General features: G+C 45.4%; 1 protein-coding gene across 1 annotated transcript in view; it reads right to left on the bottom strand.

Annotated features, from left to right (window-relative positions):
• The window catches only part of hmcn2 (hemicentin 2), a 61,166-nt gene that overhangs the window by 35,731 nt on the left and 1,170 nt on the right, over positions 1 to 24,265 (bottom strand). Inside the window, exons 2-25 of the mRNA XM_035435556.1 lie at positions 21,382 to 21,452; positions 19,873 to 20,031; positions 19,441 to 19,563; positions 14,985 to 15,156; positions 14,603 to 14,709; positions 14,194 to 14,314; positions 13,102 to 13,365; positions 12,690 to 12,834; positions 12,066 to 12,187; positions 11,487 to 11,759; positions 10,617 to 10,758; positions 9,840 to 9,967; positions 8,949 to 9,062; positions 8,582 to 8,740; positions 8,124 to 8,318; positions 7,331 to 7,426; positions 6,954 to 7,081; positions 6,581 to 6,725; positions 6,171 to 6,283; positions 5,498 to 5,657; positions 4,545 to 4,701; positions 2,995 to 3,122; positions 2,511 to 2,756; positions 1,844 to 1,927 (exon numbers count right to left, since the gene is read on the bottom strand). Coding sequence (XP_035291447.1) covers positions 1,844 to 1,927; positions 2,511 to 2,756; positions 2,995 to 3,122; positions 4,545 to 4,701; positions 5,498 to 5,657; positions 6,171 to 6,283; positions 6,581 to 6,725; positions 6,954 to 7,081; positions 7,331 to 7,426; positions 8,124 to 8,318; positions 8,582 to 8,740; positions 8,949 to 9,062; positions 9,840 to 9,967; positions 10,617 to 10,758; positions 11,487 to 11,759; positions 12,066 to 12,187; positions 12,690 to 12,834; positions 13,102 to 13,365; positions 14,194 to 14,314; positions 14,603 to 14,709; positions 14,985 to 15,156; positions 19,441 to 19,563; positions 19,873 to 20,031; positions 21,382 to 21,452 — 3,552 coding nt within the window. The remainder of the gene's footprint in view (positions 1 to 1,843; positions 1,928 to 2,510; positions 2,757 to 2,994; positions 3,123 to 4,544; positions 4,702 to 5,497; positions 5,658 to 6,170; positions 6,284 to 6,580; positions 6,726 to 6,953; positions 7,082 to 7,330; positions 7,427 to 8,123; positions 8,319 to 8,581; positions 8,741 to 8,948; positions 9,063 to 9,839; positions 9,968 to 10,616; positions 10,759 to 11,486; positions 11,760 to 12,065; positions 12,188 to 12,689; positions 12,835 to 13,101; positions 13,366 to 14,193; positions 14,315 to 14,602; positions 14,710 to 14,984; positions 15,157 to 19,440; positions 19,564 to 19,872; positions 20,032 to 21,381; positions 21,453 to 24,265) is intronic.

Raw genomic sequence — 24,265 nt, 5'->3', positions numbered from 1 at the left:
TTGGAGGAAAAACATGCTGTAGTGTAGAATGATATGAAAAACAAGTCCCTCATTTTTAAAGAATGACATCTTTTTTTCAAGGCTCATTAAGCTTCCTCTCATTATCTGTTCAGATAAAAACCCCATACTGCTACAGAAAACAAACCTAGCTGTTTATGCAATGCAACGTTATTGATTCTTTATCTCGGGGGTCAACAAGAAAGCTTTGCAGAATATGTAGCTACACACCTGCAAACCTTGCACTCAAATCAACCTGCTTCAAATACAATTAAAGGCAACAAACCAAACGAAATGCTAAGTTGGACCTACCAAAGATTCATAAGCCAGTCTTGTGTTGGTGCATCCCCGTTTTGTTCAGTTAAACACTTTTCCATGGACTCATTTTGGGAAAATGATCAATTCAAGCGTTTCCCCCCAGAGGACAGTACTTGAGAGACTTAATCATGAAGGCAGATAATACTTCTGCCACCCACAGCACACAGTGATTGGCAAGCTGTGATTTAAGTCTAAATCCGGCCTGGCTGGCAAACACTTCCTGCAAGGACATGTATTGCCGTACGCGCTTCGCGCATCGCAAAAGTTTTCTTTTTTTCTTTCCACGCATTCTCCAAGAGGGAGGAGCACGGGCTCCATCGCCATGCCGACGCTCCAGACATCCCTAATACATTTCCACAGTGCAGTGTCCACCGGCAGCAGCCTGTAATTAGCATTCCGCTCCCAGCGGGCACGCTCACTGCAGAAAGCAGATGTGGCCCAGGATGCGGGAGGCAAAATGATGTTCCAGCTGCTGCGCAGAACATGCCTGCCCCCACACGCGCGCGCACACAAACACACACACACACACACAAACCTTACACTTTGTTGCCATGGCAGGTTTCCATCAAAACACCACCTATTTACATAACTTGTTCTTCTCGAGAAGTAAGGATGGTTGACATGTGTGCATGCTGACACAAACACATAGAACAAACACACATGCACACATACAGTATACACACGCTCATACAGGCATACCACAAGCTCACCCAACTACCAGCTGTATTCCCTCCCCTCTTTGCCAAGTGTGTGGGAGGTCGTTTGACTTAAATTGCATCATGCCCATCTTTGATAAAACTCCAGCAATTAACTTCCACTGTTGGGTTAACTGATGGCAGTTTTGAGGCATTTCAGAATAGAAGCACAAACACACATTTTTACGCTCATTGTTAAGCTTGAGGAAGAGAAAACTTGAAGGCGACAGCACTGTACAGGTGGGTACGAGTCTGATGGTTCCTCTTCTGGTTTGAAAGCAATCAAACCACATTCAGCGAATATTTCCTCTAACAGGTATGAAACAGCAATTTGCAAAGTACATTCAATGCCCTTGAATAGTTTTTCTTCTTCACAAACACAGCTGTAGGCAGCCTCATTTAAATAAAACCAACAGGAACAGTAATTAACTACATGAATTGTCCCCTGTAGACTTTACGCACAAATAAATAATGCACAAAATAGCTATTTCCTGTGCCTGTAAACAAAGTGTGGCATTAACCAAAAGAGTGGACAGTGTTTGTACTCTCAAAACCAGAGCCATCCCTAGACTTTTGGGGGCCCTAGGCAAAACATTATTTGGAGGGGCCCTCCAAACATTGGCACCTTCAGATTCTTCTGCTGTCAAAGAAAGGAGAGAAGGTGGGGCCCTGGGAGAGAAGGCAGGGCCATAGGCACAGTGCTTGATCTGCCTAGTGGGACGGCTCTGCTCAAAACAAATGTAAAGACAAAATGGCAATTGGCTGATTTAGCACTTCCTGCTGATCATCCCTCACCTAAATCATATGTATTGTGCTTCCAGATCCATACATACCTTGGGCAGGGCAGGGGATCACCACCTTGTCATTGGCCACTCTCTCCATGACATCATTTCCAGCCTCCACAAAGAAAGGAGCCTCTGAGGTGAATAGAACAAGGTCACATGGTCAGTCTAGCTATTTGCTATGGTGACCACGGAAACATTCTTACATTCTCTGCACACTCAAACTGTGCCCCTCACTTCCTCTATCCTGTCAATCAGTTGACATCATGCCCTTTGAGGTCAACAAAGCAGTCAATCCATGGGCCAAAAAATAAATTAATCTTCCATGATCAGACAGTGGTTGGAAGAAAAACACCCAGCTGTCACATAAACACATGGCTGTGGTTTTATTTTTTATGTTCTTTTCTCCCAAACTGGGATCCCTAAATCCAACTGTCCATCAAAAAATCCCACTTCCCAAAACTTTTCTGAGGCATGTATAAAGTCTTCATTACCACTGCTGAAGTGTTATGCTATATTTAAATGTCTTCTTAATAAACTTTATTCAAATATTGAACCTCAATATAATATTTATTAATCCATAAAGGTGTTACATCATGTTCAGGAGGTATAGTTCATGCTTCATAAAGGCTTTTTGAATATGTGCTTTGCTTATAGTGAAAAGTGAAAAAAGGGGGAAGGGCAAAGAATGTCTGTGGTTCCTCAAGTACCCGCTTACCCAACACTTCCAGGGTCGTTTCCATGGTATCTTGCCCGGCAGTATTCTTGGCCACACACTTGTAAGTCCCCCTATCAGAGTGGGCAACCCCTTGGATTCGGATTGCCCCGCCTTCCTTCAAAGGTGTCCCGTTGCGGAACCAGCTGATCTGAGGGGTGGGCTCTCCCTGAACCACACACGGCAGAGTAACAGTCTGACCAATCACAGCTTTCAGCAGTGGGGGTGTGGCCTGAATTCGGGGCTTAGCTGAAAAAAACGGTGTAGAATATTGTTTTACGTGTTATTCGGACAGTTACTTTCAAACTACATGAAAGGTTATGTTCTTCTGGAGCCATTACAAAATGTATCAAATATTCTAGAGCACAGCGCAATTGTAAGAACTTTTGCAACTTTCGTTTAAAATTGGAATCAAATTGGAATTTGTAAAACTCAAAGGGGTGCTCTTTTTAACTGTATGCAAACAAAATGAGGTGCAGGTGTGTACCTTGTACTTGCAAATTGTAGGTGAGGGAAACGTTGCCTGCTGGGTTCACAGCAGAGCAGGTGTACTGTTTACTGTCAATCAGTCGTACGTTGCTAATTTTCAGAGAACCAGAGGGCAGCACACTGAACCTGGATCAGCCGGGGAGGGGGAAACAAGGTCAGTGTCAATAGGACTAATGCAAAAGCAAGTTATCTGTGGTCAGTTTCTGCTGCTGCTGATGATGATGAAGTGTGATGTGTTAGCGGAAACAGACAGGAGCCCCTCGGTGGCAGTATATGGGCTTAGTCCAGGCTGTAGCCACAGTCAGAACCTGCCGTCTCATAAGAGCTTCCAGGAGCAAGCCACATTTCTGGAAAATGGCAGCACACCCCAAAAGCTAAATGACCAGCTCAATGCCAATCTCATCTTCCAGACCTTGGCACAGGCCATCTCACCCACTGATATGGCTCCCAAACACACGAGGACAGAAAACAGATCAGCATATGGCTCATCCATCTACCTCCACAAGCACTGGCTCATCTGTGTACATGAGCAATGTGGAAAAATCGGGCTAATCAGTGAGGCAATACCACAGTTCCTCTTGACCCGGTAAAGAGGAGGCTATGTTTGGAACCTCTCATCCTAGGCGACCTTCGCTACTGTGGGAGGGGGGTGGGGATCCGGCTGTCCAGTGATGACTGATTTCCTTCTTTCCCGCTCTGTGCAGTCAGCTTCCTCTCCGTAGGTTGCCTGAAGGCTAGGTTTGGGGTGGGGGCGGAAGGGCTGTGACGTGGAATGGGGAAGAATGGCGAACATTCCCGTAACTGAGGTGGCCCCCATAAAATATAGTTATGGGGGAAAGGCCGCATAGTACCCTCCCACGCCCCGTGATATTCATCATCCGGGGGCCTGCAAAAAAAATTTGGCGCGCTGTTTTTATGGCAGACAATCCCCCGGAGACTGAAACCTCACTCCATTTCTGAGCTGTCTTTTTCCGTTCGCGGCCCACAACACGCCCCCCCTCCCCCGTTTTCCAGGTGATTCCCCCCCACCCTCCCCACCCCTGTGTGCTGGCCTCATGCTGCTGCTCTGCTGTGGCTGCACCGAGACACTCAGCAGTCACTGCTTCCCAGACACACCGTCTCCCCCTGTCACCCATGGACTCCTGTTCCCTCCGCTCGCAAGCTGCCTGGGGGGACCTGCCCCGTTGGTGGCCCCCGTCGTGGGCGTCCGATGGACAAAGAGACACGTCTGAGGACTTCATCTGGTTACATGTTCCTCTTCCCGACAGTAGTGGTTCCACATGTCTGGAATGAGCTCTGCCACTAAACTCTACGGGACCTGACTCTTCAAAAGCAAGCGACTAAATTGGATACAGCTGCTTGATGGCTGCTTCCTCTAAATGTTGGTTAAATCAAAGTCCATTGAAAGAGAGCATGGTTGAGCAGACAGTCACTCTGGTTCATATAATGACTATGCTGTATAATGAGATGGTATGGCTGGTCCTTAGACTCCTCCCTGTTCCGTGTGGACATGTAAAATCCATGTTCTGTGAAAACACATCCCCTTACCAGGCTGTAATGGGCGGTATGGGATGGCCGTCCCTGGTCCATGTCACCAAAGGGGTGGGGATTCCCTTTGCTTCACAGGGAAGAATGACCTCTGATCCCACCTCAGCATCCATTTTCACTGGTTGTTTACTGGTCCTACTGACAATTTTTGGCTTTGCTAACAAGAGAAGAACATAAGAGGGCCATCGACTCAAATCAGATAGACGTTTACTCATTACAGTTTAATAGGCACATAAAGCTGTTATCTAAAAGAACCTCCACTAGATTATTGCCTGGTAATTTATGATGTGTAGTTACTTGAAGACTAAATTCATTGTACAAAGGTAGCTATCAAGCACACACTTATGTCATATATGAAAAAAGAGTATCGCTTACAAGAGTAAAGAATAAACACTTAATACAATCTCTCAACATAAAGCCATTTAAATGTACATAAATCATTTAAAAAATATTAAATATTTATGAGATGATGAATATAAATATTTTTTTTGGAATGAGGAACTAGTACATAATATTCAAATATTCAATATTTATCCATCCCGCTTATTCCAGGTCAGGGTTGCGGGAGGTGCTGGAGACTATCCCAGCATGCATTGGGCGAGAGCCAGGAATACACCCTGGACAGTTCTCAGGGCACACACTCACTCATTCACTCGCACGCTCATACGAAGGGACAATTTAGATTCTCCAATTAACCAAACCTGACCAGGGAGGAAACCAGAATACCCGAAGGAAACCCATGCTGACACAGGAAGAACATCAAACAGAAAGGCCCTGGATCTGCCGGCCCCGAACCGAGGACCTTCTTGCAATGAGGCTACAGTGCTACCCACTGCACCACCGTGCCTCCCTATTCAATATTCAACATCTCAGAAATATCAACGGCACACTTTATCTTGTTTGTACTAGAGCTCTTTCTCCCCTGCAATAGGTTAAAGGGTGCTGTGTCTTACTGTTGACGCTAAGCTGCATCTCCTGGCTGGCGTACCCCACGGGGCTGGTGGCCGTGCAGATGTAGACACCAGCGTCCTTTTCGGAGGGGCTAAGGATGTGCAGGTGACCGGCCTTATCCACCCGGGCTGATGTTTGGTCCAGGGACAGGCTCTCCCTTCCCTGGAGGACAAGGCAGGCAGAATGCAGAATGCAGATTGAGATCAAACGACAAAGGTACAGCACGTTCCGAGACCTTCTCAAATTCCCAAAGTGCGATCCAAGGGCCGGTTTCCCCTCTTTCCCTTTAAGAGGAAGATGGCTTTAGCAGACTCACTTTCATGTGACAAGAATAGAGATGGACAATACCCTAGTGGAGCTAAGCTGACAATGCTGGAGATTGATGGATGAAAGGGAAAACTCACCCGACAAAGGAATAACCCCCCATGAAATGCCTCATTGGACGCTCAGTATATCTGCAAAAAATTTACTATTTCCTATCTGTTGCTATATCTGACTATTTCAGAGGAAGTAAAATGTATCAAATGGTCCCGAATTGCTCAAACTTTGCCAGACTCCATCAGGTAATAGTCGGTGTACGTTCCAAGGCAATTCATCACTTTGGTTTTTCATGAGCCAGGGCCAAAATTTTCATTAGCAAAATGAAGTTTCCAAGCAACAAGGATTACAACCAACCTTGGACCAGGAGACAGTTGGTTTCGGAACACCAGTGGAGTCACATGACAGAGTAATGGCCTCGTTCTCAGTGGCGACATAATGGAATGGACCAGGATTTATCTCCGGGGGAACTACGGGGAAGAAAGAACAAAACAAGGACAACAAAAGTTATCAGAGCATTAAACAGATTTGTAGGGTGAAAACAAATCTCAATTAGCTTACAGAAACATTGCAAATTAACTTCTAAGGACGCAAGATTTAACAGCACATCCAAGCGTGAACCTACGCCGCTGGGGATGTTAATTCATTCAAATGTGTTTACATTCGAAGCGGTGGGGCTGTTGTTTTTTTGTATTGACAGTCTTAGTTCTTCACTTAATTATTTTGTCTCAGTCTACTCAAAAGAAGGAGCAAGCAGCCGCCCTCACCATGGACCTCCAGGGTCATGGATATGTTCATGGACCCTGCCATATTAACGGCTGTGCAGACATATATCCCAGCATCCTCTGGTACAGCCCTGTCAACATACAGACTGCCGTCACTCCTGAGGAAGGTTCTGGAATTCAGCTGGACCTGTGGACAAGCACAAGGTATACATATTAACAGTATTATATATATATATATATATATATATATATATATATATATATATATATATATATATAAATAAAATTGTATAATTATATGTATTATATATATATATATATATATATATATCTCAGTTGTGCAGTCACATATAGACTCATTCTCATTCTAAAAGCAAAATCAAAATGACAGAAGATTCCCCATTGCTGTTCTTACTGGTTTTCCATTGTGTGTCCAATGCCTGTCTGGAAGAGGAATTCCATCCAATAACATGCAAGGAATGGTGAGGGATTGACCAATCACAGTGAAGAGCGTGGGGGCACCTTGAGCCAAAAGTGGAGGTTCTGTGGGCCAAGAGATAGAAAACATAGAAACAAAAAGAGAGCTAGTGACTCATGAGTGGAAGGAGGCTCAGTGTAGGCTTATGAAAATCTGAATGCAGCTGCGACCGTTGGCTGAACAGAAAATGTATGAACAAGGTTACAGAAAGAGCTGCTGCAAAGCTCTCTCATGTACTAATGTTACCAGGTGCTCCTCATCAGCAAGCAGAGAAAACAGTACTGGGTCCATGACCGTGCCATGAAGATACTGACCCAGACCAGAGATGGTGACCCTGGCTTCTTTCCTGATGGATCCATACTGATTTTGAGCCTCACAGATGTATACACCTTCGTCATCCAGCCACGCACCTGAGGAGAGATTCACACAGGTTACACATTTTGCTTCAGTCATAGCCAGGTAAGAAAAGGCCTAATACAGCTACACTACCCTGGCACAGGGGGCAGACCCCATGGAAGGAGGGGTAGCAGATGGGCTGGGCATGGCAGTTCAACTGCTTCCTGAAATTCAAAAGCAGTAACTGCAATAAAATAGTATGCGGCCTGCTGCATAAAAATATAACACAGCGCTGTGTCTGAATCAGCGCTCTGCTCCTTCTCCTGGTCTTCTTCTTGCCAGAACCCAAAGTATCGACGTGGGGGAAATCAGAATGTCTATCCGTGCTCTGGTCTCTATGTCAAAGATCCGGCGGTCTATAAAAGTTCATATTTTTTGTAATGCTTCCCTTGAGAATGATCAATGAAGAATTTCTAGTATTTGGTAATGTCACCTGGAAATATTTTACAAGCCCTGAGTGAGTCAGAAAACTGAGAGGGCTGTCATTGCATTTTCCACATTCCCATAATCCTCTCTGACATGCCATTCACAGAGCAGAGCTTGGCTCATTCTAGACTGGTACTCAGCTTATTGGCCAAGTGTGTCACAGTGAGATTTATGGCGAACTACACTGGCTGTAGACGTGATACCTCATGGAGCATGGTCTAGGGGTTTGAGGGTGTAGGTGAGGGTGAGGGTGAAGATGGTGGTGTGAGGGCAGTTGTAACTCACTGTGGATCAGGAGCGCCCCAGACTCGACCTGCATGCTGCCACTGTTCCCATCATGCCTGGTGGGGATCATCAACCCGCCCTTTCGACGCCAAGCGACCGTAGGAGTGGGGAAACCATGAGCCACGCAGGGCAACGTCACATTCTCCCCAATGTTGGCAGTGACATCACCAGGGGTCTCCAAGAAATGTGGAATCACTGCATAGGCGAATGGAGGTGCATGTGGGAGGAATGACACAGCTTGGCTTTTAACTTAAGAGTTTCACACATAAGCATGTTTTCTATGAAAGGATTTGGACATCTTGAAATATGTTCCTCTAAATAAAATCTATTGTTCATTATGAAAAGTTGGGATTTGCATTATTGTGCTTCAGTGGTTTGTTATTGCAAGACTGTGCTAGTTACATAGTACAGGATTCATATTCCTCAAATATACAGACAATGGAGGTAGGCAAACTGACCTCCGACCTCTAGAGTGATTGTGGCAGAGGACGTCCCTGCAGAGCTGCTGGCCTCACAGCGGTACTCCCCTGCATCTCTCTCCTGCACCTCTCCAAAATGCAGTGTCCCACGATGGGTGTGCTGTCCTGCAAATGGTAGTGTCCCAACCTGCAGATCGCCTAAGGACACACATGTACCGAAAAATCCACACCGACACATAGACACACACACGCACACATGCGCGCACACACACACACACACATATAGTGTCACACTGACTTCATTGACAACCCACACAAATGTGCAAAAACTGTAGATCTGTTGCGAATGAATGTAATCCATTCCTTCAATTCTGCATGAGTGCATTGCCATGGTGATCGTGTTTACCTTTATACCATTTAACCAGAGGGGGCGGGTCCCCTGTAGCTTGGCACTCTAACGTGGCATCTCCACCGGCAACTGCAAGCACAATCTGTCTGCTTGCTGATATGGTTGGGGCTTCTGTGGAAGGAGAGAGAAATACGACTATTAAAACGTACCAAAGGGCAGCTCCACCGATCTTACCCCAAACTTCAAGAGTTATTGCTGTTTAAATATACCGTTAAATGCAAAAGTATTGGGACAATGCCATTTTTGTGATACAGTTCAAAGTCTGTTTAAAAAACCACATGAAATAAATACATTTTTTGGTGAATTTTGCCTAATAGTCATTAAAAAATACAAATTTGATTAGTACTCAGGAAAAATAACCAATTTGACACAACTGTCTTACTTTGGCATTTAAGTATGTTCATATTCAACAAAGCACAAGCATCGGCCATAATAATAGCACAGCTTGAATGGAATGTATATTTAACACACTAGGGGGAAATACAGTTGTCCCACTTATTAAAAATAGCAGCAATGCCGACATTACATACCCTAGTCTGTGTAAGGACAGAGCCAGGCAAATAAATATAACAAAAGCAGTGAAATTATCAAAATGGAGACTGCGATGGGGCTGAGCATCTCGGCAGGGTCCTGTCAAGTGACAAGATCATATGAGTTCCACTAAAAATGACCCCTGTCCCCACAAAAAAGAAGTAAAAATCCAGTGCACTTGGTGAAAAAGTGCCATGATGTTCAATCATTGAGGCAACCACTGACAGACATGTAGGTTAAAAACTCGACCCAGCAAGTTGTCAGACCTACTGACAATAAATCAGAAAATGTGCTGCTGTCAATCAAACCCCCTCTTCTTCCCAGCAGTCAGCTGACATGGCCCAGTCCATCACCCACCTGTGTAGATCAGGGTCGCCGTCTGGGTGGCGGTTCCAGCCTCATTGGACGCCAGGCATGTGTAGTTCCCAGCATCCTCCGGGGCGGCGTCTCTGATTGTCAGCGTTCCATGTTTAGAAATGGATACCCTGAATGGAATTGGGGAAGGCATGTTTAGCAGTGACACAATAACCGACTTGCATCTGGCACTTCAACACATATAAATATATACTTCCCCAAGCTGCCTTTGATGGTACTCTATAAACAACAAGATGTATTTCTTTTGTATACTTCTACTTTCTCTAAACATACACAGCACATTTAAATGTTTGACCTGTTCTTTTCCTGCACATTGTTCATTAAGAATTTTCCAGAAAATGAATACACCTGGAATGAATGAGTCAGCAGGCAAGGGAAAAAACTTTAAAATTAAAGACGCTGCAAAAAGGTCAATGAACGCATTCATCCTACCAACAATTAGTACAGTTTCCTAGTCAGTACAGGTTGAGAACCTCTCAAAAGCCAAAATCACATTTTAGTAACGTGTGTAAACATAAAGAGATGAAGTATGATATAACTGACAAATATAGCATGATAAATGGAAACCCCAAAATGGTATGAGCTGGAGACTGTACATACATTTCAAAGAGTTTGGGTGACTTATAGGCACAGGTTTAAACTCTACGCACAGCAAGGGGTTGAGAGGCTGGTGTATGTGCGTACATGTGCGAATGTGTTTGCATGGTCGTGGTGGTTGGGGGGGGGGGCGGGGGGGGGGGCGGCGCGGGTGTTCTGTACCTGTGTCTGCTTGTGATGAAGAGGTTTCCATGGCTCCAGGTGGTCTGTGGCCGAGGGGAACCAGATGCAGTGCAGGCAAAGTGGACTTCACCCCCCCTGGAGAACTTCAAGGATCGGGGCATCACCATCACAGAGGGCACCTCTGCCGAAAAGAACCCCGAAACGGTTTGATTACTCACCGCAATCGAACCAAATCTCCGAAGATGAGCATCAGCAGGGGGGCGGAGCCTCGGACGAAGCCGTGACGAGATCAAGTCAAGCAATCACCGCGAGAAAGACCACTCTCATCTGAGCCTGCGTTCTTAATGACAGCCCAAGCGTTTCAACAGCTAAATATCCACAACGGTACCGCAATTCTATTTACTTTTCTTTTTTTTAAAAAAACCTGCACTAATTTTCCTGATTTTGCCGCATTGCCGTTTCAAGCATTTCGAGAGAAGTAGTAGAGAAGCGGATCGCTCCACCGGCTGAATCACAATCTGTAATAGAGACCAGATGTCACTCTCCCTGGAGTGCACGTGGATCCAGTGTTTGAACTCTTTACCGCATGTTCAATATTCACGAAAATATCGTTTGAAAAACAAGTGGAAACTGTAAAATCTGAAACTGACAAATATTTGTACATACAAAGCAAAACACTTCTTCGGAACAAGGAACAAGGGTCAGACAAATATTAAACAAAGAAATTTAATAAAGTAAATGCTAGCAATGAAGTGCTACCAATAATTTTTTGTTTTAGTAGAAGTGGTTTGAGGACTGCAACACTAAACTGCTGACTGAAGTTTCTGGTGATGGGCAAGTGGTGATGCAACTGCTACGGCAACTGGTTGCTAGGCTCTAAGATGCAATGTGTGAGCGGGTGGCAGTTACCTGGGACCAGAAGCCAAACGATGGCTCCGCTCTCTCCCTGCGTGTTGGAGGCCACGCACTGGTACTCCCCAGAGTCCTGAGGCCGAACGCCACTGATCTCCAGGGAGGTGTTTCGCAGCACCCTCACCCTCCCCGTGTGACCTGCCAGGCCCCGCCCATCCCGCCGCCACGTCAGGTTGTGGCGCGTGGAGCCCTCCACCAGGCAGGTCAGCACAGCCACGCCCCCCGGGGCAGAGGTCACATTCAGGGGGGGTTTCAGCACCGGATGGGGGTCTAGCTCAGGGACACAGTGGAGGATGAGGAGGGTATTTTGGTTAACCACAGCAAGAGGTTAACCAAATCCAGCAAATACAGTATGAAGAATAAGTTACTCCTTCTCAGCACAGTGCATTGTTTGAACAATTTCCTATTTATTAATTACAAAGATTTCCTATTTATTAATTGCATTCCATTCACGGTAGCAGCAATACATTTTATGGAGACATTTGGCATGTTTGTGTGTGTATGTGTGTGCACATGTGCACGTGTGTGTGTATAAGCGTGTTTGTGCATGTGTGTACGTATACTATGGACACAGACCTCTCACTGTTAGCTGTGTATGAGCTTGTCCCTGTCCAGCATTGCTCTGAGCCACACACTCATACTGGCCCTCATCATCTGCCGAGGCATGTGGGATTTCCCATGATGCTTTGGAAGAGGACCTACAGAAAAACATATCACATGGTGTGTCACCACAGGGGAGAAAGGGAGCCCTGGACCCTAGGGAATGCTGTCATCCCTGCATTTCAAAGCTCATCTGGATATGCTGACATCACATCAGCAAAGAACACGATTTCTTCAGTAAATCATTTACACCCTTGAAGCATTTTGGTTTACAAAATATTACACGTTTATTATTCAATATTATATTTGATATCCCCCCAGGCTAATGGGAAATTGCATTTTCAGAATGAAGGCTGTTATACCATAGATGCAACCTAGCAGTTTTCTGAAAAAAGACACAGAATAAATTTTTAGCAGCTAACCAGAGACCTAGTACTCAAAAAATAATGACATTTTCAAGATGTATAAGTGTTATAAAGAGGGTATAAAGAGTGTATAGCACTGACACATCTATGTAAGAACAGGTGTGAAATTATTCACTGAGATGTTAAGTTAACTATGGTACGGAACTATGGTTGCCAGAAGGAAAACACAACTCACTGGAAGAATTTCTCCTCCCCAAGCCTGACTCCGCCTCTCGTGAATCTCAGCCTATAGGGAACCTCACTCTCCACAGAACATTCAATCACAGCAGGCAGCATGTAGAAGCCCTTTATAGTACTGGGCATGCTCACTACCGGAGACTCTGTTGGGGGACAGAAATCCACTTGTCAGTATAAACTAGTAAGTATCTAACACATTTGTATTTATTTAAACTATTTTAACCAGGATGCCACACTGTGATTAAAATCTTTTTTTGAGAAACACCAGGCCAAATAAAGAATATGGCATATATCATCCAATATTTTAAAAGAATGACACAACACAAAGACCATAGATAACGGCATGCTACATGGCATGAGTGTGCCGCATCGAGTTATGTCATGACGGGGCATGAGGAAGTGACTCCTGCCTGGGACGACGTTGGTGTAGGAGACGCTGGACAGTCGCTGGAAACGATATCCTTCCGAGTCCTTCCCGGAGACCTTCAGGAAGAAGCTCTCAGAAGGGGTGCGGAATTCGGGAACGTTCCAGAGCCCACGGCTTCCGCGGTCCTCGGGCAGGGGGATGGGGAAGTTTCGCAGGGGGCGTCCAGATGCTGAAACCAGCTCTACGTGACTGAGCAGTCCTGGGGGGGTCAGACCCGTACACCTCAACAGCACATGAGCCGGGACACCTGTGACCACAGGAGGGGCAGGAGACGTATTATCAGAGATCACAGATACATAGTCATGCAAAATATATACATACATCCATAATCACACTGCAAACAGACGTGCACTGGCACGTATTCACATACACTACACACACTTGCAAAGCACCATCAACCGGCAGAAGTGCACCCACATACAAATATACAAACTTACACATAAACACATATATGCCCATGCACACACATGTGGCCCACACATGCACACACACATTCATGCACACAAATTGGACATGTGCATACTCTGCATATATACACATAATCACATGTATGCTCCCCTACATTGTTAGGACATTGCCAATGTCCGTAAAAAATCTGTCGCCTGTGCAAACCCTGTTGCCTTCCACTTCCGGTCAAACCCTTATTGGATAAAACACTCTCACATGATTTAAACTTTGGTACATTGTTTTGCACACATATTGCATGTATAAGTTCCTGGTATGTTAGTTCACATAGTTGCCTGTGCGTACGGTAGGCCTTCCATATAGGCCTTTCTACAGTTAATTCGCTGCAGGTAACTACTTAGCTAACAGTGCTTTAGCCAGCAGGCTAATAACAGGAAGACTGTCCAACCAAGATGATATGTGCTTACAGTGCTTTAGCCAGTAAGCTAATAATGACAAGACTGTTCAACCCAGTTCAATGTGAACAACATATCGCATTCTTACTTTTTCCAATAAGGGGTCGATATGTTTGAAAGACACCAGTTCCGGAACTAGACCTGAAGCGGAAGGCAACAGGTTTTGCACGGGCAACAGATTTTGTACTGATGAGGGCAGCTAAAGTGTGAAGTACCTTGAATGGGCCGCTCCCTGGTGTTGTTGAACTTTGTCACTGGTGAGCTGGAGAATCCCGCCCGGAAGTCCAGGTTGCTGACCCCCGTGACCCTGAGAGTGTGGCGTCCGCTGCAGCCAGACTGGGCAAAAAGGCAGGAGCTTAAACCGGCAGCACAGACAGAGAAACGCCATTGTGCAGAAAACCACAGCTGGTACAAAACCAGAACAGCAACTGCTGCGCAATCTGGAGCCACACAGCACATATCAGGGCACATCTTGCATCAGTGTTTGGAAACACTTTGATGCTGGCAGACATGTATTACCCTGATAGCGATAAATTGTCTACTTCTTTCAAAATGCAGCGCAGACCTGTGTTTAATCCATGCAGAATGTCACAGACACATGGAGGAGGACTGAGGATAGAGTACCTTCAGCGTCCACGTTCCTGGCCGGGGGTATTTCAGGTTAACCACGCGGGCAGAGTTTGGGATATTCAGCAGTTCTGTTAGCCCCTGCGCCTCTCCGACACTGCGGCCTAAAAACACACACAGTCAGCCACACTTTCGAACTCACACAAGGGACCATTACAAAACAACTGAGGACACCTGGCATCCTGCCCACATCACGCAAGTGAGGACACACTGGCATCCTGCCAAGGCTGCTAGGGCAGACAGTGATGGACTGCGTGCTTATGAAATTAAAATGAAGGAAATCAAACACAAAAAAATAGATCCTAAGCAGACAAATACCACTGACCACAGAACAAACCACACACACGGCTGTACCGCACGCAAAAGCCACGCATCATACCATAAGGGTCCTTCAGTTCGATCTGTGGGGCGGGGCCACTGAGGGACACGGTGACCTCTTTCAGACTGGGGTCGAAGGGCACCTCCCACTGGTTCTCCTGGGCGGTTTCGTGGTTGGAGGACAGCAGGTGGACCTTCATGGCCTGGACAGTCTCCTCCACCCACTTGAGAACCTGTCAGGGGTCAGGGCGAGGACATGTCTTGGGACTGGGGCAGAATATGTATGGCAACCTGCCAAGACAGCCAACAGCTGAACAGACGGTACCTGGGATCCCTCAAATTTGCTTGTGTTACATCTTTATCCCAAAAACCGAAAGGTGGGGGCTTGCCTGAAGGAGCAGTGCTTTTTTGTGACGCTGTGGGCCAGCTGCTCTTCATCAGAAGAAATGTAGGTTCAGACACCTAACAATATGTCCCTCCATAACCATAAAGGGAAAAAATGGAGAATGGGGAATGTCTTGTGTACTGTACAGCATGGAATGCATCTTGTTAAATGTTTCTCTTTCAGGCAGAATGGTTAATGCTCCTCTGAGACGGTCTAGCCTGGTGCAAGCTTTACCCTGTCAGAAAGGGACACTCATCGCTTTTTTAATGCTGAGGAGGAAGGGTTAAGGCCATGCGTTAATCAAGCCGGAAAGTGCTCCATATTATTCACAAGTTTAATATGCAAAATCAGTTACAGAAATGAATGGCTTTCTGTTCTGTCAAATAGGTTTTGCTTAAAATAGCGGTTGCAATCTGCGTTGCCATTTGCATTGGTTTATGTTCTGAAATGAGGGAAATGGACAAGTTATCAGTCCCAAAGTAGCTAAGCCAGGCTCAAATTTCCAGAGGCTGTCTGATTTTATTCCCAGCAGCATGCTAATATCATAATTATTGGGCAAGACTATTATAATAAGTACTCAACCCCCCATTGACCGTTGTTCTTTCTGAGACATTGCAGAGAAATGGGTTGGAACACCTTAAAACCATTACAGTGATGTAATCCTAATGGTAATAACAGATAGGGAATGATACCGCTGCAAATTACTCACACACTGTTAAGCCTGTACTCCCTCACCACATAAGTAAGAAACCAACATATGTGCAAAGTGATCTGCTTCAGGTTTACAATTTGCTCCGTGAAACTTTATGGCTAAAAACATTTGTCCAGCATTTGACACATTTAAAAACAGTTTTGTGGCCAGGACCACCAGTTAGCAGGCAAGTTGTTATTTCTTACCTCAGTAACACAAGCCAAGGGGTATTGTTTCAGTCTTAGGAGACGGGAGTAGGTTAACACATCTTAATAGATTTAAGAATAACACAGTAAATTGGGGCAGGCCAGGTCCTCTGACAATTGAATAACCCAGACCTCGCCTCACACTCTCTCTCTCTCTCTGGCTCCACTCGTTGCTGACAGCAGCTGGTTCCCCTCTCTAATTTTTGCAGCTGGAAACAGCTGTAATGTCTGCCACATGTGCAGCTAATCCCCAGTGAGACCTGAAAGAATGGCTTTGCAGTGACCCACGTCTGCGTCCAGAATCGGGGATGCTGTTGCTGCCTCAGAGGCCAGAGGATAAGAGCTGGTATCTTCCCATGACCACAGGCAAAAACACCAGACCCAGGAACTGGGACCCACTGGCACCCACCACAATCTGTCTTCCCATTTGCAGAACTCCGTACGACAGCAAAATATTCAGTGCAAAATAAACTCTGATAGGGCATTTTTGACTGAAGAGCACATTAATCCCCACTGGACTCATGTAAACTGTTTAGCACTAGGGATTTTGCTGTGTGTGCCTATGCCATGGAACACTGGGGGGAATGGATCCCAGGATCTGCAGTAGAAAGGCTTTGGAATTTTATCAGCTGAGGCCACCTGAAGCCAAAAAACCACACCTTCACTGTTTCTGAGAATCCCTTTGGTTTTGGAAGCGGGACGGGATGCGGGGTGGACAGGGGAGTGGGGGTGTGGGGGGGGGGGGGGTCAGTCGAGGGAAAGCAGTCATCCCTTTGACCTCAGTTCAGACATTCTCTCTCAGGGGACTCCACCACACCACCCCCACCCCCCCTCCCCCGCCAGCACTAGACAGGCTGATCGATTGTGCGGCGAGGGTTCCCGTGGTGTCGCGACCGTGCCCTCAGACCGGGGGGGCGGCTGCCCCCCCGCCGGGGGTTAACATGCAGTCCCAGCCCCGGCCCCGGGAGGAGTGAGGGGACGGGAACTCGGGAATTACAACGAAATCAAGACCAGATGCTACGCCCCGCTGACCCCCGCCACGGCCTCCCCTTTCAACGGGAACGTCAAAACACCTGCCCGCCGTTTTCCTGCGACGGCACCCCAAGAGCATACCCCACATCTGCCTTCCCTTCCCTTCTCTCTCAGGCTATTGGGGCGGAACCACAGCACCCGGCTTTGTTCCGGCTACTGCAAGAACACGAGACGGGATCCAGGATGCAAACATTTCATTTCCTCCCCATCCCTCCATGACCAATAATTCCCTGTTCTCTCATTACCCCTCACCTGCTGGTCTGACTGACAAGGAGGCCATTAAGGGGTAATGTTATCGCTGACTTCTGGAAAATATGTTAGGGTGCCAGGTTGGGAAAACCCCCATGGGGATCAGGCATGTTTAAATGCATGCACGAATAGGTTCTTGCATTTGACACAACTTAATGTAATATAAATATACCTGTCAGCATGTGGTTAAGAAAGGTTTTAATGAGGACATTCTCCCCTGGATTTCCCCCGTTAAATTGTTCTTCCTTTGGCTTGGTGTGTATGTGTGTGTGTGTGTGTGTGTGTGACATGAGATATTTATATGTGACACATCACAGAAGCGGGGGAGAAAAGGATTGTGGGGCTTCTCATGATTCTGACATACAGCAGCCTCAGTCATTTCCCTTAAAAACTACTCCCTGTTCTTCACAAGGATGTCCTCCATCTACCCAAGAATCACAGCAAGAATAGACGTTGGTCTCCTCACCAGGAGAAAAAAGGCTCAAACCTGAAATCACAAGCTCCATTTCTGTTTTTATTGTTACCGGTCGGAATGTTTATTATCTTCAATTCACATCGGATGTCACGGCCCTTCCGTTTTAAAGACAGGTCACACAGTAGAGTCACAGTGGGGCTGTTGTCTGCAGACTTGGCAATAGCTCCAGAAGGCAGCTGTGCTGGAGGAAAGTGCTATAGTGTAATTGATCATATCTGGGGGGTTTACACAATAAAATAAGCACTCTGTTCTCTCTTCCCATGATACCTCAGATATCACAAAGAGCTTCGTACATTTTATTTGGCTTCAGTGCATTAAACTAGAAATCATTGCTTTGCTTTTGTATATTGATGAGGCCGTTTTTTTTCAAGGAATTAAATTACCAAATTTTATGACGCTTCCCGCAGGGACTGTTTAACACCAGTGTAAATAAATCCAAAATCAAATTACATCCTCTGTCACACCGGCTAACCAACGCGTCAAATTAGAAAGTCTCTCAAATTGCATGCTCCAATGCAGCATCACTTTGCATATTCACCATTTGCCCGGGGAGTTTTTTTAAACAACACGTACTGTAAACACAGGGGTAAGGTTTGAAGACAAAGATCGAGAGAGAGCCAGCTGAGGCTTGCTGTATGAATATTATTTTCTGAGATGGGGAGAGAAGAGGCTGTTGTGTGTCTGTCGGGCCTATTACAGGTCCTGTAACAGTTCAACTACAGTACGACCTGAAGCACAACAAAGTGCCAGGGAGCGTGAGGAAGTGATAGTAGTCACTGGGTCTGACCAGATAGATATGCACATACAATACATATAACAAATATCATACCCTTACTCATGTGTGCAGGCAACTAGACACATACACCAACAGGTACCCATACACATACACGCACACACACACACACTCACACACACACACACACACACACACACACACCTGTATGTCTGGTTGTGATGACTCCTTGTCAGACTGATTCTGTGTTTACATGCAGAGCACCAGTTTCTCTCAGTGGAAGAGCTCTCCTCATTTAGACAGTCTGACTTATGAAGCCCAGATGGCTTTGGCTTCAGAAACTTGGAAGACACTCAACTCTCAAATGAATGATGATGAAACAGCTCGTGCCTGGCCTGTCACTTGATTAATAAGTTTGTTAATGCTGAGATGAATAAAAGAGAATTAAACTGAACAGGACTGTTTGTCTCGATGAGCTAGCTTCCTTTTTGATATATTTCTGAGACCTTTTAGTTGATTATTACAACAGGAAAGACACACTCAGCCAATAAAAGGGCCATTATTTTAAGTATTTGACAAAGCTCACACTCGCCTAAATCTATAGCCAGTAAAGGTGTGGTGAGGGGGCAGCAAACATCAGCTAAGACAGTGTGTATGTAGTGCATGTGTGCTTCTATTGTGCTCGGACATTCCGTCCAGACGACACAATCAACAAGGCTTGACCTCTTGACCTCTCCGCCTCTCACCTCGTTGACCTGCTGTTTGTCGAGGTGGAAGATCTGGCCGGAGCTGGTGGCGGCAATTTCCTCATAAACCCTGTAGCCAGGCTGGGTGCGGTCTCCACAGTCGCCAGTCAGCACAAATACCACCTGGAGGACAGTAGATGGGGCAAGGACAATCAAATGATGAGAGTGAAATAGAAGCGAAGCCCTTCCCCAAATTGCGAACACCCAGCTTCCAAGTCAAAATAATATGTGACTAACCACTCTCTCTAAGTTCTGCTTGATTCCTGCACATCCAATAATAACACACAGAAGGCACAATATCTTATGATAGGCATAGGCTTTGCCTTTGGAGCATAGTCCAACAGCAGGGTACAATGGCATGCGAATAGTTTTGTGCCACAATTTCACTGAGCTCTCAGCTAAGCTCATCCCTGATGGGGGTATCTGCTATACCTGAGACTGGCGAAGCTGCACCAGCTGCAGGACATCATGTTTGAGGCGGTAGTCCTTCGCCCTAGCGTCCGTGAACACATAGATGAAGGAGCCGGGCAGGGAGACCTCCAGAGCCTTCTTGATGGCCCCTATGCTCATCTCCGGACAGTCCCCACCTCCCTGAGGGACAGAAACGTTGAACACACAGAAGTCTGACTCGTTAGACATCTCTGGAGTCACTCCAGTATCCGCCACTACACTGTCGCACACCTGCGACATTTCAAACTTAGATCCCAGAGGGACCAACATGAATGGCGCACACATTTTGGCCAGCAAATGCTTCATTTTTTGATTTAGCCCAATCACTTTTTCTTTCCTCCCACTGAGAATTCCACACTGATTGCTCCTAAAATGATTTACTGCAGTATGTTTGGTAATTTTATCCACACTGAACTGATATAGCTTTCAACTGTTTGAGCCAATCAACATAGGACAGTTGGTTGGAACAAAAACCAATAGACAGCAATGGGGTGGACCAGGAATTGAGTTCGACACCCAAGGTCTAAGGTGAGAGTTCACTGGCCTGGGTCACTTTACAAGTGTTCATTGCTGACTCATAGTGCTTCTGGGAAGAGCAGGAGATGATCCCGCTAGCTGTGGTTACTCCGGGAATATTCTCTTTTTGAAGGAGTGGACTATGGAAACACAAGTTCTCACCTTTAAGAAAACACAAATCCATTCCGAGCAGCCACAATGTCATAACTGAGCAACAAAACGAGCGCTCCAAAACACTTCAGTGGCTCTATAACTAACTGTACAGCAAGTCTTACAAAAAAATTCAGAATATATTTTGTTTTACTCTCTGGATTGACAATAGTACATCAATAGAATCTAATTCAGCAAGATTTTTATTTGGTCCAGTGAAAGCCAAATGATGAATCATGGGGAAAACTGAAATCCAGTATTTGTTCTATTAAAATTTACTGGAAAGGGTTAATATAAGGGTTGGATAACATAAAAACTGCTAAACGAAAAGGGCATTTCTCTGACAGAGAGGTATTTCTCTGACTCTTCCTTGAGACGCCACAAAAATGCACAAAAATTGAAAGGCAAGGATGAACCAATTTGTTTTGCAGTTCATGGATACATCAAGGATTTGCGCTGTCAGTGACAAGCAGGATTTGAGGCATGCAATTTAATTTGGAAACCTAGAAAAGCGTAAGAAGGTGCTCCCAATTCTGCAATCACCCCCTGAAAGTGACTCATTCAACCCCCCCATGTGACTCATACTCAGAGAAAGATGGCAGACCCCACACGCAAACTTGCAGACCTCATTATGAATCACCCTCCATGCAGGAATTAAAGCCTATGTGGAAATCCCTGCTTGAGAGCAGGCTAAACCTGGGATGACTGCAAAGCAATACTGTAATCCATAGATTTCCCTGCGATCCCATTTTTACTGAAAGTCTCTCTGCCCAAGCCGACAGGCAAGTCAAACAGCCTCAGCCGGCAACGCCACTCCACACGAACCTGCACAAACAGCTCCTGGAGATCATTCTGGAATTTCTTGGGATCAGTGGTGATGGACACAGGGCCAATATCTGCAAAAGGGGAGAACCATTTCAATAAATAAGTTGCATTATAAAGACCCCCTCTCCCTCCCAGCTTTCATGAGTTAAACTGAATGGTCAATCAAAGACTTTTCAGGGAAAACAGGAAATAAATGAAAGCTTCAATTCACCACCGTGGTGCACATGACGTATTTCACAAGTTTTGTTTTTGTTTGTGTACTGTTTAGTAGCTTAGCTTATGTCAAGCAATCTATATTAAGAGTAATAATATAATATGAATGAATATGAATAATATAATGACATAAATTAAAATTATGTTCATGTCATATTTAAACTTTAAATATCAGGTTGCTCCCAAATGTGCTGCCCCTGCCCTTACAATGGAAAATATTCTCAAAAGCCAATGGGCTGGTACTGCATATGTCTTTCATATTTGCAGCATAACATTCCATACTCATGTGCCAAAATAATGTTTCCAAGATACAGTATGTATACACAAAGCAGATTATGCAGGCCAACTGTTTTCAACCTCAAAATGTCTGAAGGGTCTTCTGGTTTTTGTTTTTCGCCAGATCAGAAACCAATTCTGACCCAAGGATGTTAAATGAGTAATAAACAGCTGTAACTGATCACTTAAGTGCTGAGTAACAACAAAAACTATGAGACTGCATCTTGTCAGGACCAGGGTTGAGGAACACAGAGTAGGGTAAAGGCATGGGTTATTCAGGGTCATGTCCTGTCATTTTTCTTTTCCAGGTAGAGTAGATGTAAAGATGGGCTACAGGTGCACAAACAGGTGCCAACATCAGGTGCCAAACTGATCCCAGTGAGGGGCAGCTCAGATCTCAATGATTGGTTGTTTGTTGCTTGTCACATTCACCTTCAATGGTGCACCGTTTAAAGTCATGGATTCAACCAACATTTGTCCTTAAACTTACATATAAATTAAACAAAATCATTATCAAGCACACTTGAGCAAGTTCAATTTTGACAATTGTCAATTGTACTTTTCTATGACAAAAAATAAGAACTGCATTTATTTCTAAGTCAAATTTTATGGACAAATTGTCTAATTTGTCAATGGCATCGTAGGGTTCCTTTGGCAACAGTCATGAGTTTAGATGAAATAAGCATACATAGACAGCAGGGAAATGCCCTCTTTGTCACCCATCTGTACAGTGAGATATGCTTACCACGAGCCAACAGAGTAGGGGAAATGGTTTTCATTTGTCTGACCAGCACACACTGTTTCAGAAAAAAAGTTTTTTCAATGGATGCATCACCACGCCCTACAAATTGGCTGGTATTTGAGGATGTCTCTCGGGTGGCCCGAACTGGATATCTGAGATGAATGCCTCCACCCTTCTTCGTGTTTAGCAGGACTATGTAAACTCTAATTCTGATGGCCAGAGGACCGGGTATGTCCATCCAGCACAGAAAGCTGGTCCAGCTGCTCTCTTTCTTCATACACTGTGCTGGCACTGAATCACTTTCCCACCATACAAAGCTGTCTAAGACTGCATGACCGCTTTGATTAAGGCAGCCAAAAAAATCTCATATTTGCATCAGCCAGCTGAGCAGTTTGTGTATCATTGCTCTCCAACACCTCTTCTGCACATCCTCTATAGCAACCATAAAAAAGACAATGCAAAACAGGACACTTGGAATCATTAATGCTGCTTATTCCCACCGTTTTCCCTTTTGTATTGTGTGAGGCTCTTTCTATGTCTCACTGTCAGTGTGGAGGGTGGGGGGGTGGGGGGGAGGTGTAAGATTGTGGGGATGAATGATCACGTTTTCCTTACGTCTGGCACATGTTTGGACTCTCCAGGAGTCAGATCCATGGAGGAGTAAACACTGAGAATGGACATGGGACTAAGAACGGCCTGGGGTCAAGGGTCAAGCCAGTGAAGGCAGCTGTGGCCTGGAGGGTGGGAGTGTCACTCACATTACAGGCTTGCTTGGTGAACCTTTTTCATTACAGGCAAATGCATTATTCCAATTTCAAATGCTTTATTGGCATGACAATTCTGAATATAATTCCAGAGGACCCCCCACCTCCACCCATTTTTCCTCTCTCTCTCTCTCTCTCTCTCTCTCACTCCCCCCATAGCACGCATGTGAAACATTGGCCTAGTCACTCCTCTTTGTCAATCACAGAATTTCACTGCAGTCTCATCTCTGAACAAGTTCCCCAAGGGCACGCCGCGCATGACACTGGGAGCCTTCAAAAGGAGCCCCCTATACTGCCATCCACCCCCTCCCTCCACCCTTTCTGGCTCCAGTCCCTCTGTCTCATTCGGTAACAAGGGCTGCCTGGTTTTCCCCAAGCATTGGACGGGGGGCGATGGGAGGTAATTACATTCAGGCAGACAGCATATGCTTCCAATCATCCTCAGAACACCCTCCCCTTCTCCTCCCCCACACCCACATTTGAAGCGCTCCTTCTCTGATGTTAGAACCCATGGCTGCTTCCGCTAGACACATCGTCCAAAGGAAGCAGGCCCACAGGCAGCCCAAATCGCTCTTTGTACCTCTGTGTATGACAGGCATCAAGCATTACATTTGAATTACTCCGCTTCTTAACATTGTAGGACAGATGAAAAATTGATTGTTTAAGAACCATGCTCTTGTTCTATTGCATTCCAGAAAAAAAAACTGAAGAGAAAGGGACTTTCCGATTTTCGTATTTCTTGAGGTCTCTTTTCAAAACAGATTATATAGCTGATTCATTAGAATAACACTATTTCACTGATATTGACACAAGTCAAAAGATTTAAATCATTTAGTCTCATCCTAAAAATATATGTGTATCTTTGATGAGCAGAGATATTCTTCATAGT

Source organism: Anguilla anguilla, chromosome 10 (assembly GCF_013347855.1).
Source record: "Anguilla anguilla isolate fAngAng1 chromosome 10, fAngAng1.pri, whole genome shotgun sequence".
Taxonomy (NCBI): domain Eukaryota; kingdom Metazoa; phylum Chordata; class Actinopteri; order Anguilliformes; family Anguillidae; genus Anguilla; species Anguilla anguilla.
This window is presented reverse-complemented; position numbering and strand designations above follow the sequence as displayed.